The sequence below is a fragment of the Phyllostomus discolor genome, chromosome 1, assembly GCF_004126475.2.
Source record: "Phyllostomus discolor isolate MPI-MPIP mPhyDis1 chromosome 1, mPhyDis1.pri.v3, whole genome shotgun sequence".
NCBI classification, from domain to species: domain Eukaryota; kingdom Metazoa; phylum Chordata; class Mammalia; order Chiroptera; family Phyllostomidae; genus Phyllostomus; species Phyllostomus discolor.
In genome coordinates, this window is record NC_040903.2 from 47210887 (window position 1) to 47231624 (window position 20738).

Sequence of the window (20738 nt, forward strand, 5' to 3'; positions counted from 1 at the left end):
CATAACACTGTCTCAGAGTATCTAGGCACTAATTATGTCTCTTTGAACTAATCTTAGCTCATTGATTTGTGGACAGTTGACAGCAGAAGAGTCCCCAACAGATTGGTGTCAGGTAACAAACTTCCCAAACCTTTGTGATAGAACTTGGGTCGTTGAAAGATAACATCACATCTGACTCAGCAGATCTGGGCCTCGTGCTTTTGAAAACACAAGTGTTTTATTCAACAGAGATAGTGAAGTGTGCAGGCTGCTCAGAATGCTAACCACAAATACTGGGATGAGCACCTTGTGGAGACGGGCATTCCTCTGCAGACCTGCCAGCAAACTACTCAGCATACAATTTAGCTAGAAATGAAGGGTCCTGGTATTTATGGAAGAGAGATTGTGTAATGGCACAAAATGTTGCCAGGCTATGCAACAAATGTTCAGGAAATTACTTCTGAGATCCTGAACATTTCAAAAAATATTTTTGTTGCCACTCTTACTATGACACTTGCAGATGATGAGTCTTAAGAATAGGGAATGTTTGGGGTGTACATTTCACCTTTTTGTGGCCATCACCATTATCTGGCCACATTTTGTTGAAAAGATAGGGAATGATTTTAACCAGCATTAAGTTGTGGCTATCCAAAAAATCAAATAAGTTCCCATAGGGACTGGAATTTTTTTTTTTTAATGTTAATCCTCACCCAAGGATATGTTTATTGATTTTTTAGAGAGAGAGGAAAGGAGGGAGGGTGGGAAGAGGATGGAGAGACAGAGAGAAAGACATCGATGTGAGAGACAAACACTAATCAGTTGCCCCTTGTACATGCCCTGACCAGGAATCAAACCTGCAGCCTTTTGGTGTATGAGATGAATGCTCCAACCAACTGAAAATTTTAGAGTAAAATGAAACTATATAATTTAAATTTTGGCAAGTTATTTTTCAATGTACATTATGGCACAGGAACTGGGCATGTGCCCAAAGAGGGCTATGGGAGGATTTTTCATAAGAGCAGAAAATGGAAAGCAACCCAATTCCATCAAATGGTGAATAAATAAATAAAACTATGGTGCACCCATATAAGGCTGTAGTCAACAATTCAAAAGAAAGAGATCGATCTGTATGTACTGGTATGAAGAGAAAAGACATTTTAAGAGAGAAGAAATAATTTAGATATTAACTCAGAATATCCTGTTTACATTAAGAAAGTTTTAATCCACCTACAAAACAATTTCTAATTGTGTATGTGTATAAATATATAGAAAAAGGAATTAAAGGATATCTGCCAAATTGTTAAAAGTGCATAATTCTGGGGAGGGGAGCAAGTAGTTCTTGTGACAAAATCAGAGAGAGATGAGAAAGGAAGGGAAAAAGGCCAACAGGGAGGGAGAGAAAGAAAATAAAGAAAATTATAACAACGGCAATCTACATATTTGAACAAAAACCACTTCACCCCTGAAAAACTAATGGTTCCTTGTTATCATTACCCTCACCATCTTGATATATTGGCTAAAGCTGGATCCAGGTCTTGAATTGCTACCATTTCCTGTGAAAATTGGATATTTCAAAGAATGCTCTCAAACCCCTGCCAGCTTAACTATTGAGATTTACAGAAACCACTGTCTGGGTAGGTGAGGTTACAGATTTTAGTTGTCCTACCCAGAACCACACCTACCAAGATCCCTAAAAAAGAAGTACCTGCCCTCATTCCCTGCTGAGAACTTTCAATACAGCTTTCCAACTGACTCAGTACCTCAAAAAACTAAAAAACATCACTTCAAAGTGCTGATATCTGAAAGGCATGGCACACTCTCATAGAGCTTTTCACAATTTCATAAATCCTCATATTTCTGCCTTTTCTTTGTTTTATTTCAGATGCCCAGGTTCTAGAGAAAATGTTTGTCTGAGGAGAAAATTATTAATTTTCAGTAATAATGATAACTAACATTTACAGGGTGCCAATTTCTATTCCAAGTGCTTAAATGTTATCAACTCATTTCACTCACAATAATCCTATGAGCTAGGTACTATTATTATCCTCATTTTGCAGATGAGGAAATTAAACAGAAATGTTAGGGAACTTGCCCAAAGTATAATGACCAGTATTCTCATCCTCATGCAAGGAGACATGCAAGGTCAACCCTGACCTACCATGCCAGACCCAGAGGTTTCGATTCACTAAATGTTGAACTGCTGCTGCACATTCACAGTAGCTGAAGGCTAGGCTTCAATCACTCATTCAGAAGCTCCAGCTGGGGCAGTTACAGGTCTATGGATAAAATCTGAACTCATCCTGTGTCTGAATCTAGAACAGCCCACAGTTACTCATTACCACAATCTGGATCTGTCTGATGCTACTGCCAAGCATACAGAGGGCATCTGAGCACTAGGGTGAAGTCATCTTACCACATACATACGCAAGACGGTCAAGCATCCATGGGTTTCACCTGCACAGGGGTTCGTCTAGTCACCTGGCTTCTCTCAGCTCTCAGGAAGAATGCATGGAATAATAAAAAAGATTGATCCTAATCTGTTAATACTTTACCCAACCACTACATTGACATAATTTTCTACTCTGTGTCTACATCTATAATAGTTTCTAATCAAATTCAGGAGTATAAAAGTTAATAGCTCTTCTTTTCCACTCAGCAAGCAACACTAGGCTAAAAATAGAATCTTCATTCCCTATGTGTTTTGCTACTATGAGACAGTGTCAGTAATATTTCAGAATCAGTTTCAGCAAACCACATGTAGTACACTGTATATGGTTTCAGGTACAGCTGGATCCAGGGGTTCAAATGTCAGAATCTGATCTCTCTCCACTCTGCTTTATCAAGTAGGCTCTCTCCTCATGTAAGTATGTCCCTTCACAACTTCAAGTTCAAAGGCACTTGTGTGACTCTTTTCCAGTCACTCCCACAAAAGTCCCAGAACTGAAAATGGAAAAAAAAAAAAAGAAAATGAAAAAATGTAAAACAAAAAAGAAAAACAAAAAGTCCCAGGACTGATTTTGACTGGGCCTGACTGACTTGGCTTGAGTCGAATGCCCACCCCTAAATATATCACGATAGCCGTAGGACTGTATGCTATGATTGGCAGATGCACGTCCCAGGCAGTCCTGGAGACAGATGAGTAGAAAAATGCTGGTTCCTCAGAGGGAACTCAGGTAATCAGAAAAACTGGGATGGATGCTGGACTGGTGACGGGTTAAAGAAATGTTAAGAATTATGCCCAAGCCATGACCTCTTATTGTAAGAATTAAATATAGGTGTGCTGTCTCCCGGGGAGAACTAGCCCTTCTCCACAGAAGACTAAGCACCATTAATTTTTAACTCAGTACCTGTAAACACTGATCATTCCCTTGGGGAAGAACTGGCTATTCTCCTGGAGGGTACGATTGGTCAATCAAGTCACGACAGGCCCTTGGCGCGTAGCCACTTCTGTCTAAAACATGTTTAACCAGAGCCCCCAAAATGAAACTGTGGAATCCCACCTGAGGGAGGGATGCTTTGCTCACAACTGTTCCCAGACAAACCCCGAATGCAGCTGCCTCTGGGATTCCCCAGTGTCTGTGTTGGGGTGTTGGTGATTTCCTGTCTGGTGATGTGTGCTCTTAATTCTTGCTGTCTCTTTGCTCTGGCTTAATACATTGCTTAACCACCTTTGACTTGGGGTTTTTATTGTCTGCGAATCTGAACCTCCAAATTAAGCAGCCCCTTAATGGCACAGCTAGGCAAGCAACAAACCATGGCAGTGGCACTAGGAGATGTGCAGAGGAGTTTTGTGTTAAAGAAATTTCTTCATGTACGTTTGTCCCCCAGAATAAAGAGGAATAGTGGAGTGGTATTTTGGTTCTTGTTATGATTGTGGTAGATGAAGCTGTCTTTAAATGCACTATTTGGTTAAACGGGAAACACGCAGAATCATTTTATCATTATATGTGGCCCAAAAATTAGATTCTATTTCTAATCTTGTGACAGAATGGTTCTCCAACTCACTGTAGACCAATTCGCTCACCTTTGTTGATTCATATGCTCATGTATTCATGCAGTCTAGAAGAATGCTCTAAGAATTTACCATATGGAAAGCCCTGGGGATCACCCTCAAATAAATGACACCCTTTGGAGGTGAGTCTTGAAAGCAGTGTCTTACACACTCTCTCCCCACAGACTGTGTTCTTCCCACCAGCCCCGGGAAGGAGGTCCATGGTACTTGTGACATTTCTGAGAGAATAAAAAAATGTATCCTGGGTGATTTTTTAAAATTTTTGCTATGGAAAGTTCCAAACAAAAGTAGAGAGTATAATAAACTGGAATGCACCATTACCTAGCTTCACCAATTATTAAATATGGGCAATCTTGTTCCTTCTGTATCCCCACTCACTCCCCTCCTCTGATTGCTTTGAACCAAATCCCAGATGACATATGATCTGTAAATATTTAGCATCTATTAATTTTTTGGACAAAGCCATTTATTATTGTCACACCTACAATAACCCCTTAATATCAAAATATCCAATTAGTGTTCACATTTCCCCAGTTCTTTTTTCCTCTTTTATTATTAAAATGTGTTTATTTGAAATAGCACCCAAATGAAGTTCAACATTATAATTGGTTGCTATGTCTCTTAGATCTCTTCTAATCTATAGGTTCCCCTTCTCCCTCTTTTTATTTCACTTTGAAAAAAGTTTTTTTAACCAAGACTTTCTTCCTACACAACATGACTGAATTTTAGGGGTACTTTCATGGAGCTTTCACAGCAATAAGTGGGTGGCCGGGGTATCAGAACACACCGAGCACAGTGAATAAGAGCAAGAACTCTGGAGCCCAACCACCAGGGTCCTGTCCTGGCTGTGCCCCTTGTTAGCCACGTGACTTAACCTCTCTGTGCCTCAGTTTTCTCATCTTTAAAATGAGGGTGACAATAGTACCTATCGCATTGTATTAATGAGGGTTAAATGGCCTAATGCATGTACAATAATTAGAACAGTGATGCTTGGAATACAGGAAATGATATATTATTAAACAGATAAAGAAACTGAGGGGCAGTGAAGCTGATTTATCCCACTGGTTTGATACTGTTTCAAACCACTGATAGATAAAGGCTTTCGTAGTGGGCATCACGCTGACTCTGCCGAGACTGTATTGCCATCCTGTTGTGAAAGCAGTGGGGTGATGTGAGGAAACTTCTCAGGCTTCACCTGCTCTGCAAAATGGGAGAGTGGGAGATGGGCCTAAGAGAACTGAAATGTCTCTTAGGAGAAACCCCAGCAGAAGATGCCCTAGCTAGCCTTGCAGGGGCATCATCCCATCAAGCCACCAGAAAGAAGCACCTCCAAATCAGTACCAACCACAGAACCTTCAGATTCCCCAAAGGAGCATCTGCCCATCCTGCCGACAGAGAACCCTGGGCCACCGCAGACCTCCAGGGATAAGCCTCGCAGCGCCAGCCACTGCTTCCTCAGCCTGACTCAGGGGCCAGGCCTGGTACCCACCACTCCCCAGGACACCTGGCTCACGTAATCCTGACTCATGGAGGCCCTAATGGCAGCTTTCCACATTACTCACTGTGGCTGACCATGTGAGGGGAATGCCTTTCCCAGACAGGTGGTTTCCATAGCAGGAGACTAGCCTCATTGAACACAACCATAGCTTGCCTTTGTTTCCCCAAGGCCTGGCAGCCAAACGAGACCTTCATCGCACACAGATGAGCGAGGTGAGGTGCGGCTGATCCACCCTCAGGCAGATAGCCAGGTGAGGCCTCGAGGACATGAAAGGCCGTCTTGCAGAGTGGCTGCAGAGCGGCCGCAGAGCTACAGAAGGGCAGCTGGCACAGTCCAGCCTTTCTGCACACAGCTGCGTGCAGGTTTTCCCCTCTCGGGCTCCTTGTTTCCATTTCAGCTCATATGGAAGGATGATTTATATTATCGCAATTTGAGCATCTAAAATAAATTACTTTTTATTATAACCATTTTTATTATATTCAAACCCAGTATCTTCAGAATTTGTGCTCCCTGAAATTCTAAACACATTTTTGAACCACCTGGAAGGAGGGCCAGGGAGACTGACAGGAGAAACAAAGCAGGAAATTCACTATGAGATTCCCCCGCAAATACAGTGTTCAGCCTCTAGTTAAAAGACAGGCTGCCCTGAGATGGGGGCGGTGGATACCCGGCTCACAGAATCCTTCTTCATTATATGTGTTAGAGGCAGTTCAGTGCTCACAAACTAGCCAAAAATTCCTAAAGTCATAGCACACATCTCTGGTCAAGGTACACTGGGCCTTGCCCTGCATTACCTACACACGCCCAGACTTCTGTTTTAGGGGAATTTTGTTTTTTGTCTGTTCATACGTGTTTGTGCCCCAAACCTGCAGAACAGCACATATGTATATGACAGCGAGAGACAGAGAATATGGGCATGTATTCATCAGGGTTCTCTGGAGAAACAGAACCGATAGGATGCTTGTATAAAGAGGGGGAAGTTTATTTTAAGGAATTTGCTCACATGATTATGGAGACTGGCAAGTCCAAAATCTGTGGGGTCCCCAAAGCCTGCCAGTCTGGAGGCCACAGGAAGTGCTGATGATGCAGTTCAAGTGTGAAGGCTGCGTGCCACAGCTCCTTCTTTCTCTTGCTCAGAGGACATCAATCTTTGTTCTATTCAGGCCTTCAGCTGAAGGCCTACCCACATTATGGAGACCTACCCACATTATGGAAGCAATTGCTTTACTCAAAATTCACCATTTAAAAACATTAATCTCATCCTAAAGCATCCTTGCAGAAACATTCAGAATAAAATTTGACCCAATATCTGGGCACCACGTGTCTGCCAAGTTGACACATAAAAACTAACCATCACAGTGGGAGTGGGAAGAGGGAGGAAGGAGATGAAAGGTCCTGAGCTCAGATTCAAAGAGCAGGGTGCGCCAGAGATGAAGAGACCCTGGGTAAAGCCACCTTCTTGCCCTTATGTCCTTTCCTAACAAGTACTTGCCAGACACAGACAAGATGCATGAACTCTTGTACACAGGCAGAGACCCTTCTCTTCCCCCGTCTCCAGACATTCCTCTATCCCTGGTTTCCAGACTAGTTATTGGGTTTCCTATGTGTGAGGCACTGAGGCCATAGCTGGAATTAAGACTCTGTTCTTCTGTACACTTAAAAGTGGTTAAAACGGTCATTTTTATGTTGTCTATTTTATCATTATTTAAAATTTAAAAAATTTAAAAGCCTTGGCTGGTGTGGCTCAGTAAATTGAGTGCCAGCCTGCAAACCAAAGGGTCACTGGTTCAATTCCCAGTCAGGCCACATGCCTGAGTTGCAGGCCAGATCCCCAGTAGGGGGCACTCAAGAGGCAACCACACATTGATGTGGCTCTCCCTTTCTCCCTCCTTTCCCCTCTCTCTAAAAACAAATACAATCTTTAAAAACAAAATTTAAATATTTTTTAACTTTTTTATTGTTGTTCAAGTACAGTTTGCTGCCTCCCCACACCCCCTTTAAAAACAAAATTAAAAAAAAAAAATAAAACAGCTTAGTTCTCACCATCAAGGATCTCAAGTCCAGAGAGAGAGAAGACAGACACAAAGCACATTTTTAATGTAGGGCTCACCCATGTAAAACAGGGCAAGCCAGAGAATCCAGAGCCCTCTTGGGTCAAGAGAGGCTTCACTCACCTGCTCACCTCATCCTTTCTCTCCCCTCTGAGCAAAGCTGCTCTGGACATAAGAACCGTCCAGCACACCATCAGTTGGGCTGCAAGCCAGCTCCTCTTACTGCCCCGACATGACTATCTCACTTCTCCGGGCCTGCCACTTCACAGGACCGCTCCTCAGACTAATGACTTGTCTGAAATGTTAAAGTGTGTTAGTATTGGGTCACTAATGAACTAATGTATGCTTTTCTTCCTATTTTATTGATATAAAAAGCAATATTATAGCAGCATTTAAAAATTTAACCATAATCTCACCACCTGATCATGTCCAACCACAGCAGTCCAACCCTCGGACCAAAAACCTTGCTGTGATTCATGACTCCCCCGTCTCTCACACCCTACTTCCAGTTCACCAGGAAATCCTGTCAGTTCTACCTTCAAAACATGTCCAGAATCTCCCTGTTTCCCGCACCTCCGCTGCTACCAGCCCAGTCTGAGTCACCGCCATCGCCCCCCTACACCACTGCTACAGTCCAGTCTATCATAACTGGACTTCCCGCACCCAGCAGTCTGTTCTCCACAAGTGGCCGGAGTTGTCCTTTCAAAATGTAAGTAAGATCACACTGTGCCTCCCCAAAATCCTCCAGTGGCTTCACATAATGACCCATTGCTCCTTGACCTCACCCTGCCTCGGTCCCCCTGGACTCACTCTGCCCAGTCACAACACCTCTTTGTGGTTGTACATTACACGGCGAGCCTGCTCCTGTCCCAGGACCTTTGCACTGGCTGTCCCCTCTGCCCGAAATGCTTTCTCCCCATAGAGCCTCATGAATAGCTTCCCTACCTCCCTCAAGCCCCTATTCAAACATCTTCTACTTAAAACTGGGACACCCATCGTTTTTTACTCTTATTTTTAATTTTTTCTATAGTACATATTACAAAATATTGTGACATTGTAACACAGTCTACCATATTATATAATTTACTCCTTTGTTACAATTATTGTTTACTCTCTGTCTCCATCCCACTGGAATGGTAACTGCACCGCAACAGGTACTTTTTTCTGTTTCACTCATCAGGAGCAGTGGCTGACACATAAATAGTTGTTGAATGAATGGTGAAAAAAAGTACACATTCATGAAGCAACACTCTCCAGCCCCAAACTCCCTGCTTCTCCCCCTGACCGTGTGGCTCCTTTGATTGGGCATCATCCTGCAAAGCGAAATGTTGCCAGTTTGACTCCCAGGCAGGGCACATGCCTGGGCTGTGGATTTGGGGCACGTGTTTCTCTTTCACATCAGTGTTTCTTCCCTTGTCTTTCTCCCTCCCTTCCCCTCTCTCTAAAAATAAATAAATAAAATCTTTTAAAAAAACCTAAAACCAAAAAACCTCCATGCTTCTCTGGGTTCCAAACCTGGGAGAAGGACATGAGGATGAGGGACGCTTCTCTAAAAAGTCCGGAAAGCCTCCTTAGACCAGGATTCCTTCTGCGCTGGACCGTGCCACTACAGAGTATGGGAAACTTTTTATCCGGAAAGCCGAGACGCAGACCTGGGACCCAGTGAAGCAATGAAAATTCCATCTTGGTTGGCATTGGTTGGAACAAGGTCACATACCAAGAGGTGGTTGAACCACGTGACCCTTCAGTCACCAACAACTGTTTCTCCCCAAAAATGCATGATAAATATTGCTGTATTTTAGCAATCCCAGCCATTTAGTAATAAAAAGTTCTTTTTTATTTTCCACAGGAGCATTGATTGGCCTTTGCCTGTTGGCAGGCATTCTGTGTAAGTGACACTTACTGGAGATGGGCAAGGACACATCCTGGGGTCACGTGACACTGTAGGTGTAATGGACACAAATCAGGGTAGCTCCTTGGCCCAAATCCCCCGTGGTCCGGTCTCTGTCCATGCCCCCTTCTTCTAGTAGCCAACCCCTCTCTCCCTTCTGCAGACACAAACTCAGCCAACCAGAGTTCTTTCCTGGGCCATTTCTAAATGGTCTGGCTGGGTAGAGCTTCTTTCCTCACAGACTGTTAAACCACAGGATATAAAACAAAAGTCCATTAAAATAAGAATATGAATTAATTAACTAGTTAATTAGTGAGTAAATGAATGAATGGATTTTTAAATCAAAGTAAACATATGCGTTAGAAGAAAAATCTCAGTTCTGAACCCAGCCCCACAGTTAATAGCTGAGTCTTTGGGAAACAAATGTAACTACTCTGGAGTTCTACATCACCTCCTCATAAAGTTATTGCTATAAAAATGTCAATGCCAACTGTCCACACGGGCCTTTCCCCTTAACACGCTGGACCAACCACAGTGACCCAGAGCCATTAGAGCTTTCTTGACCTTGGGAAAATGGAAATTTGAATCTCACTCATAGGCTTTCCACTAAATGATACAGTTATGGTTCACAGATTTTTAAAGTATATGACTGAAAAGATACTTTTATCAAAAAGTTTTCACATTTGCAATAAGTTTTCAGAAATATTTCCTTTTTAAGTTAAAGATTTTTGCACATGAATTTGATAACCTGGTAACCTCACAAAAGTTTTATTGATTTTATATAATGTTAAATATTTGGTTTCACTCCACAGATAACATATAAATAAATAAGATGTGGCAATTCTTAGTTATTCTATATGTCAACAGTAAAGAAATATATAAGGATTTTATGCCAAATAAGAATTTAAGAAAGATTTAAAAATTCGTCCTTTTTGAAGTTGTGTTTCTTTATTTTATAAACTTCAGGACAAAGATGCAAATGGGGAAAATGTGTCATTTGCTTTTGTTATTTATTTTCATCAACATTTAAATTGGAAGCTCCTTAAAAACCTAATATTGAAAAGAAAGACAATTGAAAGAAATAATATAAATATCCATCAACGGAAAGTTTGGTTAGTGTACAATAAGTCCCTAAAACTGAACACTGGGCGGGAGAGAAAGAGATGACATGGATCTGACTTTATTGGCACCACACGGTGTTTCCAACGCAGGGGCCAAGGGGGCACCTGTAATGCGCACCCGGTGACGTAAGATGACAGATTTTGTTGCTCCGCTTCAGAGGCTCCAGTACTTACTCCCTCTCAACACTCAAAACCCCTTACTGTTATTACTCAGTTAACATTTCATGTCCCGGCCAGAGTGTGCACTCGATGAGCGTGGGAACCCCGTCTTCAGCCCCGGCACCCAGCCCCTGGTTTGGCACGTGACAGAGGGTCAGGAGAGACCTGCTGCAGCTATGGAATGCCTTCATCTGAGGAGAGGAGCTTGAGCTGGATGATCCCTGCTTCCTTTCCAAACTGCTGACAAATCGCCTGTTTAATCCTCTGCTCCAGAACTTTGCCCAGGATTATCATCAAACCTGTGGAATTTGCCATTTTCTAATTATGAGTATTTGCCTTCTTACTCATTCTGGTTCTCGGTTCACATAGTCTCCCTAGTTAGACTGTCAGCTCTTCGAAGTCAGGGACTGCGTTCTGCGTTGTTCATTCTGTAACGTTCAAGAAAACGTTCTGCCCAAAGTGGAGGCCTTTTGAGCAATTGAATGATTTGGCAGGTATTGCCTCCAAGGAGAACAGGAAATTGGAGTCAGTTTAACTTTGTAACAACCCAACCCCTCCCTTCCACAGGCCAGGTACAATGGTTGGTTCTATGTCAATCAGTTGCCTCCCACAAGCCCCCAACCAGGAAACTGGCCTGCATCCCCAGCATACACCCAGACTGGGAATCGAACAGGAGACCTTTCAGGCTGGCGCTTAGTCCACTGAGCCACACCAGCTAGTGCTGGAGCCAGTTCTTTGTAACTCCAAGTCCCACACTTTTAATCACTTGTGGCCATCCCCTCCACTGCCCCGGCAGTTGACAGTCCTTTCAGGAAAAAAATGGGTACAGATGTATCATGTTCATCTTTTTGGCAACTTGATGCATAAGAAGGAGCCCTGGAAGGGCAACTCTTGAAGTTAATCTACCCAGACTTTTGTGTTTGTTTAGACAGTTACCATGAAGGCTATTAGGGAAGATAAATTTCTGCTGCCCTTGGCCCCGGGACAAAAGCAGAGGAGAAGAAGCCCTAAACCCTGCTCAGAGGCCCTGAACAGCTGCTTTAAAGAGCCTAAGTCAGGAAGCCTTTAGAATCTGGGTAATGCACACAAGTAAAAAAGGCACAGACAGTGGAGAAGACTTGAGGGAATCACCATAAGAGAACAGGGAAGGCGTGGTTGTCTCGAGTCTGACTCCGAGGACGGATGAATGATGTTTGGCTGTCATTACAAGAAGCTTCTGGTTGGTAAATACTTTCTGGCATTTCCTTGCTGATTTCTCAGCCTCACACCGCAGGCCCTGACCACGGTGGGCCACTATGCACATGCACATTACCTGACTCAGGCTGCTGGTGACTCACCAGCTCCCCTTTAAATCAGGGCTGGGTTCAAGGCAGCCACTGCTCAGAGCGGAGGCCATGGCTCACAAGCTCTGCTTCTCCTACTGGCTGTTGGCCTGCTGGTTGGTGGTAACTGTGGCAGAAGGTAAGGGTTTTGTTTTCATCCTACTGTGGTCCCACTAATCAATAAGTTGTGTGAGAAGATAAAATTTCACTCCATGATTATACACGTCCATAAACTGAAAATATTTATGTCGGCTTCTACCAGCCTGTGTGGTTAAAGAGGAAGAGGCTGAATTTTATCATCTGAAGACCTTGGTCTTTGGTCTCACCACTAACTCTGTGACTTTGGACATACTTAACCTCTCTGACATCAGTCTCTTCATTCGTGAAGTGACAGTATGAATATCATGCATTATGATGGGGTAGTGAGGACCAAATGAGCTATCATGCAAGAGAAGCTCTTCAGTCTTAAAATGCTATATGAATTCAAGTTACCATTGCTCTAAAGCTGCGAATTTGCCATCCTGGGTTGTAGCAATGTCCACCTCTTTCTACCCCCAGAAGCACAGTAATTTGCACATGGCGGGTGTTTAGTCTCTGCTTGTCAGCTGCTTTAATTAATCACATCTATTTACCTGTGTTTCGGTGCTCCTCCGGTGAGCAGATTTCTTTCTCTAGGATTACATTAGATTCCATTTCTCCCCTCCTCCTATTCTTTTCCCTTTCCTCCACTAGGAAACTTCCAAGTGGCCTGAGCCTTCGAATTGGTTTAGAGACACCTGAGGAAATGAAAGACAAGGACCGGGAAGGGAGGAGAAGGGGCAAGAGAGAGGAAGGAGATCCTGGGAGACTTGGGTCTGATGTCTCAGTTCCCCTCAGCTCTGGAACCAGATGCGGTTCAGGGACTAGAGACCCTGGAGTCGAAATGAATCCTTCTCCCATCACATGCCCCTGGGGGCTTTGCAGGGACCCAGCCAGAAGTTAGTCAGCCCCAACAATTCCCTACTTTCACTGGCCAATGCTCACAACAGAGCAGAGAACAGAGTTGCTGGACAGACCTCCAGAGCTCATCCTGAGCCATCTCTGCGTGAACTCTGGTGATCGGGGGCAAGGGCACAGAGCCACACCTAAGCCCTTTCCCAATCGATTCCAGGACAAGGCCCCCAAGCATCACTTGCTAATGGTAATGAGGCACCATAAGACAGAACTAGCCACCTTCTTTCCAGAAAGCGAACCATTCATTCATCAGGAAACTCTGTAATGTGTAGCTAAACAGGTTCTAATGAAATTAGAACTTTATTCACACCTAAAAAAACACCAATTAAAATTTAAGAATTGATTTCTGAACTTGACTCGCTCTTCCCCTCTGGCCCTCAGGCTGGCATCGACTTCCTTCAGCTGTAGCTTCCCTCTACCCAGGCCACCCTGGTTCCCCCCTCCACTCCCACACACCCTCGCCCTCGGCCTCTCTCCTCTCTCTGGCAGGCTGTGGCTGCCTCCTCCTGTTTTCACCTCTGTTTATTGCAATTCTGCTTCACATGATGATGTTTAAATGTCACCATAGTATTTACAATTTTAAAATTGCAACCTCTCCCTTTCTCTAACCTCAAAGCCTACTTATAAAAATTTGTACATCACCCGTGAACTTGCAGAATATCTGTACTTCTGAGCTCAGGTCGTGTTTTATCATCTCTGCATTTGCCGCAGCACCTAACATAGGAACCTGCACCCTGCTGAATAATGATTAGACTCTTAGCAGAGAATTGAAATAGGCTTATGTGACGCTTTCTGGGCTCTGAATTATTTACCTGTAAAATCAGAGATTTGACCAAGGGAGCCAGTCATTCTGTGAGCCTACAAAATGAAATGAGTTGCAGTTAACAAAGTTAAAATCAAATTGAGTTGAGTCATAAGTTAATTAATGACAGGATTTATACTTCTTTCTGGTTCTACTCCAAAGCATATAAGAATGTTCCTAATACTCCATGTTCCAAGTAAAGGGAGAATTTCATATCATAAGTCAAGCATGAAGCTTACTTATCTTAAAATCAGCATAGTTCGCTATGACCCAGCTATTGTCTGCCCAAACAACCACAGACTACGTGTAATTATATATACTTTTTAAAAAAGGTCTTCTCATCTTACTTTTTAAAAAAGTACTAGTTGTTGGTATGGCATGAGTTTTATGTCTAGACTATGATAAACCCATTTCAAATTGATATACAAATTCTAAGCAGTATTTTGGTTTAACTTTTTACTTTACTCTAATTTTAAATCTAAGTTATTGTGCATTTTCTAGGACTAGAATTAAATACTGAGCTTTACAAAAATCCACAGACAGTAAAATTCAGCATCTGCTTGGCCATTCATTCAATTTATCAGCTATGCCCTGGGTACCACCGTAAGCCAGAACTATTCCAGGTGCTAGGGACATAGTCATGACCAACAAAGTCAATAGCCCCTGACTTCATGGAGGTCCTTTGTAATAAGATCAGTATCCTTCACTCCTGTCGACAGTACACAGATTTTATGTATAAAGTACAACCAGATGGAACCAAGAAAATGCAGCTCCTGCCAACAGAATCTTTCCATAATATTCAAGATGAATAATAACAGTAACTAACACCTACTAAATTCATACTGTGGGTCAGGGATGTTCTGAGCACTTATTTCAGATAACACAACAAACCTGTTAGATGGATGGTATTAATTTCTTCATTTTACACATAAGGAGAAGGAGATTTGGAGGAGCTCAGAAACCTGTCTTGGTCACAGTTATTAGATGGCAGAGCTCAGGAAACCTATAGCTCCAGAGCCTACACTTTTAGACACGATGCTGTTCTGCCTCTCAAAGTGTTTTTAACCTGCATTTAAATATTTGACCTACTTTGGTCTGAATAAGGTTGCAGATGAGCTCCCGTCTTTGACATTGAGAACTTTGGTATTTCAGTATGTCACATAATGAGAACTATTTGCTTATTAGCAATCACATTATCCCTGAGAGATAGAAGCATGGTAGCTTTGCAGTTATAGAAATTGAGATCTCTGCCAATCGATGAATTCTATTCTAGGCACCGTGCTGGTGATGAGGTCTACAAGATGTGGTTAAGTGGATATTTCAGTGGAGAAGGAATATAACCTCTGTAGAGTAATCATCTGACTGATGAGGGTTACCAAAGCTTTCTCTCTGAAAAAGGATGCTAAATAATCTACTTAGAAAGGTAGAGAGAATTTGAAAGAGAATTCTTCAAATAAATGAAGATGAATGAGAATTTTGAAGTGGCTTTGAGAAGAGTATTAAGGGTTTAGAAGGCAGTGGGAACTGCGCACAACCATGATAAACAAAAGAATTAATGAGAGGTATTAAGTCAAAGCTGGAGACTGTGAAGGGCATCCACCCACTCACTCAGATGGGTGACCTTAACCTTATAAGGAAACTGCGAGTTTCCCAGATCAATCCCTATGGCTCCCACATTTTGGAACACTTGTGCTAGCCCATCAGTGACCTGAAATAGCCACCATGTGTCTAGTCTGCTGGGAGAATGTGATTTTATGTGGTCCTGCACACATTCTTAGGTTGGCTAATGGGACAGGCATGTTTGATCTTGAGCCCTTAGAAATTCCCGGAAGAGAACACTGAACACTGCTGGACATCCCAGACTCAGAAAAAAAGCAGCCTAGTGGGCTCCAGGACCCCTCTGTCAGCTGGAGGATATGGATAGTAGCATTGGGTTTTAAGAAATGAAATAAGCACAAGGGTAGGTCAGTTGGCTGATTGGTTGGTTGGTTGGCTGGTTGGCTAGTTGGCTGGTTGGTTTGAACAGCTGGATTGCAGCTTCCTGAGTTGCAGTGCTCAAGGCCTAGCTAAACCTGATCTGATAACAAAATATCAAGATGCGCATGAAGAGTAAAGCTAACTTCCCCCAAGCAACTGGATCCTCAGCAGAAGGTTTTTGTGTTACAATGTTCAGAACTGATCCAATTACATAGGTGGAAAGAATGAGTAATGTGGGATTTAATCATCTTCTGTAATTTGAAGTGTCTTAATCTAGTTTCAGTCATAGAATTTCAATACTCAGTAGCCTGGACTGTCTGGGAGAAAGAGTCAGTATTTTCTTCAAGGAATAGACATTCATTCAAGTGAGCTTTTAAAAAGAGTAAAACTGGAGGTGGAGTGATTATTATAAGAATGTCTCCAAGAACCTTAAGTACAGCCAGCCCTCAGTTGGACCAGCCCTGAAAAGTCAAAAACCAAGCTACTTTCATCATCACTGTTACCAAAGGTTCTCTTTGAGAGGCCTTCCCCATTTTATAGTTTCTCTGGAAACACTGGCTTCTCTGCTTATTCCACAATGAACTGGCCAAAACCTAACACTCCAGCCCCTTCCCTACACCTTCCACTAACTGTATCTTTTTGTTAAAATTATCAAATGAGAATCTGATTGGTAAATGGCCAGCCAATGAATGAGTTGAGAGTCTAATAGCAGTACAATCAGGCCTAGCCAAAGGTGTGCAGGACTGACCTTTTCAAGGATTGTGAGTGAAACAGAATCTCTGTAAGGGGCTGTGAACACAGGGGGTAATAAGCATACCCAATACAACTAAGAAACCTGAATTCAGCTTGTCTAACAGTGAGGGCCATCTAGCCCTTTTTAAATGCCTCAGAACTCCCAACTTCCTGTGGGGAGTTCATTTTCCCATCATTCACACTCAGCAGTCCTTTCCAGGCCGACGTTTCCAGGCTGCAGTCTCTAGGGGAGTGAAGGAATAATTTTCTAAAGGGAAGCTAACTTTGTCATAGCCAAATAGATTAGACGATACAGCCAAAGGGAAGAACTTGACACTTGAACTTGATCCGAATTTTCTTCCCAGACGCTAATGTCATCCTGGTCCTCAGTGCTCATTCTGCTGCTGCACATAGAGACTCCCTCCTTCCTCCGAAGGGAATGATTTCCCTGCTGGGGCTAGAGAAGCAGGCCTTTTGGACTAATGGAACTTTGGGGAGGGAGGTGGGGGTGGCAGCAGTTATTTTTCTTTTCTTTTTTTAAAAGATCTTATTTATTTATTTTTAGAGAAAGGGGAAGGGAGGGAGAAAGAAAGGGAAAGAAACATTGTCTGGCTGCCTCTCATACACCCCCGACTAGGGACCTGGCCTGCACCCCAGGCATGTGCCCTGACCGGGGATCAAACTGGTGAACTTTCGTTTTGTAAACTGGAACTCAATCCACTGAGCTATACTGGCCTGGCCTATTTTTATTTTCTTAACATTAAGTTCTTTTTTCCAATTAATTTTCTGTATATTTTAAATAAATTCGATTTATTGGGGTGGCATTGGTTAATAAAATTATGTAGGTTTCAGGGGCACAATGCTATAATACATCATCTGTATAGTTTATTGTGTGTTTACCACCCCAACTCAAGTCCCCTGCCATCACCATATACCTCCCCTTTACTGTCTTCTACCTCGCCCCACCACCCTCTGCCTCTGGTAATCACCATACTGTTGTCTGTTTATGAGGGTTGTGGGGGGTTTTTTTGCTTAATCCCATCACCTTTTCCAACCCCAACCCCTCCCCTCTGACAGCTGTCAGTGTGTTCTCTGTATCTATGAATCTGTTTCTATTTTGTTAGTTTATTTTATTCATTGGATTCCACGTATAAGTGAAATCATATGGTACTTGTCTTTCACTGACTGTAAAATGCACAAAACTTAAAGATACTGATTGATCACATTTTACACATACAAACATATGTGTGTATAAACATATGTGTACACATGTATATGTAAATATAAATGTATACAAGTGTATATGTGGTGTGTGTGTATATATAATATATATGTAATCTTCATCTCCACATCTATGTAACAACCTAGATCAAGATTTAAAGAGTTCCCTGATTACTTTTTCCACTAAGTAACAACTACCCTAACTCTAAGCTATTTTTTAAAGTTTTTTTAAACTCTAGGTTAGTTTAGCTTGTTCTTGAACTTTATAAAAATGGAAACTTTTGCTCAACATAACATCCATTGAATGCATCCATGTGCTTATATTAGTAACTCTTCCTTTTCTTTGCTGAGTAGTACAGTATTTCATTTTATGAATATGTGCAGTCTGTTTACATAGCTTCCTACTGATGGACATTTGTACTGATTCCAAGTTTAGTCTAACATGAATAAGGCTGCTATAAAAACCCTTGAACTAGCCTTTTGTAGACACATGCACTCATTTGTCTCAGGTGAACCACCAGAGTGCAATTGCGGGGCCATAATGTGTATCCACATTTCATCTCACTGAACCTTGGCAGTTCTTCCAAACATGCTTTGAGACCACTTCGTTTCTCTCTTCTAATCTTGCTCCCCTGCTACCCCTCAAGCATCTCCCTTCTGCTTTCATTCTCAGGCCTGCTTTCTGACTTGTATTTTTCTCCCCACAGGACAAGAGGCAGTCACCCCTCCGGGAGGCTCACAAGATAATGTGGATTCTACAGACTGCCAGATCTTTACACTCACCCCTCCTCCACCTACCACCAGGAAACCAGTGACAAGGATCCAGCCTGTCACAAGGACACCCAAGGGTCCTTTCTATTTTTTTCCAACATGGAGGCCCGGGGTCCACATTGGGTTTCCAAACAGACCCTTCCTTCCTCCAAGGTGCAACCACCGTTTTCACTTCCGTCCTTTCTTTTGGCCAAACAGTCACTTTATTCCACATTATAGATATTTCCCCAGAAGAAGATTCCGGAGAGGAAGCTCATCTGAGGAAAACAGATGGAAGAGAGAAGCTCCAAACCTGCTGAAGCAAAAGAAACCAATACCTCAGAAAAGACTATAAAAAGATTTCTGTTTTCTCTTTCCAAACTAAAACTATTGAATTTGAAAATGATCTTAAACACCACTGACTATAAATGGTTCTCACTGTCAGCATTGAAGGTATTGCTGTACAGGTTGTTCAAGTTTGCTAACTAGGAGCAATAGCCACATTATTCTTATTCCCAGTGTTTTATGATCACAGAGTATTTAGGTAGATAAAATCCCTAAATGAGTGGTTCTAGTCATTCCCATCCATACTGAAATGCCAGAAGAATCAGCTCGGTCTTCAAAATTAGAGTCAGGAGCATTTAAATAAATTGAGATTGTTGTAAACCAAGTGAAGACTTAATGACACCCTTTTATATTCACTGGAATACTTTGCAAGGTGCATTACAAAGTGAACTTTAAAAGAAACTCTAGAAAAATGAAAGCTTTATTTAAAGCATCTCTGGCAGTGATATAATAGTAGTTATTTATTCGTTTACTATATTTTATTGAGGCACAATTGACATAACATTATATTGGTTTCAGATGTACAATGTAATGATTCAATATTTGTATATATTGCAAAAAATGATCACCACAGTAAGTCCAGTTAACTTCATCACCATACACAGTTACAAATTTATTTTTCTTTGTGATGAGAACTTGCAAGATCCACTCAGTTGTCTAACAACAACAAAAGAAATTATAAAGATAAAAGCAAAACAAGGTTATGGGAAGTTTGACTATATGACCATAGATAATACTTTAAAGCTATCATAAACCAAATGACCTAGCCACCCAACTCGTGTTTATTATAATATCTAAATGTACTTTACTGTTAATTTTTTAAGCAACCAGTGCAAATTAGCTTGACAAGTATCTCACATTCTCTCCTTATCATCATATAGATACTAGCTTGAATAATATCCTTCCCCTAGAACTTTCAACATGGTTCAGGACTCGAAAGTCTGATGAAGTTTACAGGATGTTCTGCTAACCCTAGGACTCCGCAGACATGAGTTTACTCAACTACAGGAACCTTGTATTCCTAGGGTGCGATGTAAGCAACACACCCTACAGACTGCATTCGCTGGCTATTTCCTCAGCCATTCTGTGAAACACCACCTCCTGTTTGTGCCGCTTGTCTTGCCTGTAATGTAGACACTTGGTTTTGCACAGGTGGTCTGTGTCTGACACCTGTGCCTCCCAAAAACTAGTGCAAAAGTTACTACTGTTGCTGCTGCTTCTACAAAAGGACAAAAAGAACATAAAGATGTGAGGTCACTGGGAATGTTGCCTGGGAAATAGAGATGGCTGTGCTTCCTTGCTGCACTAAGACAAAAATGAAGAAAAAAACCTATTTCCTTTACTCACTTCATAGCAACTTTTCATTTTAAGAACAGATATTTGCTTCAAAATGACAGGCTTCAATAAAACCTGTACTTGAAATCCTCATTAAGAAATTTTATATTGTGTCAATAAACTTGCTTCCTTTTTTTGCTTTCTCTTTGGTTAGTGAGGCATAAGTAGACAAGGGCCAACTTCGGACAAACTTGAAGACAGAGAAAGGTTTGCATGTGACCCTCACTCCCTTTCAGAACCACACCCCCCTCCCACCCCCATCGCTGCCCACCTAGGCCCTCAGTGCTCTTGCAGGAGCTCCGACTTTCCACAGCCGATCTGATTTGACTGGGCTTTCTCTCCCCAAACATTAGAACTTTGGCAATCCAAAAGTTAACTGCTCTGAAATGAGTCCCTGAAGGCCTTGCTACGTGACATTCAACATCAGGAAAACTAAGACAAACTAAAGATAGATGAACAGCTTCAATGAATTGGTCATTGCACCTAATATAGAAAGCAGACTACTGTGGTTGGCTTTCATAGTGGGGGCCATTCACAAAATAACGCTAGG

The 20738-nt window shown here is 42.2% G+C and overlaps 1 protein-coding gene and 1 long non-coding RNA gene across 2 annotated transcripts; one reads left to right on the top strand and one right to left on the bottom strand.

Moving 5' to 3' along the window:
- Positions 1-1132: 1132 nt before the first annotated feature.
- On the bottom strand, positions 1133-20398 carry LOC118499806. Its single transcript, XR_004902340.1, has 3 exons — positions 20388-20398; positions 14099-14102; positions 1133-3370 (listed from the first exon to the last, which is right to left on the bottom strand). It is a non-coding gene; the product is annotated as an uncharacterized LOC118499806 (long non-coding RNA).
- ODAPH (odontogenesis associated phosphoprotein) lies at positions 11342-18898 on the top strand. Its single transcript, XM_028505387.2, has 2 exons — positions 11342-12172; positions 18466-18898. The coding sequence occupies exons 1-2, from the start codon at positions 12106-12108 to the stop codon at positions 18861-18863; spliced, it is 465 nt and encodes a 154-aa protein (XP_028361188.1). The 5' UTR covers positions 11342-12105; the 3' UTR covers positions 18864-18898.
- Positions 20399-20738: the final 340 nt, after the last annotated feature.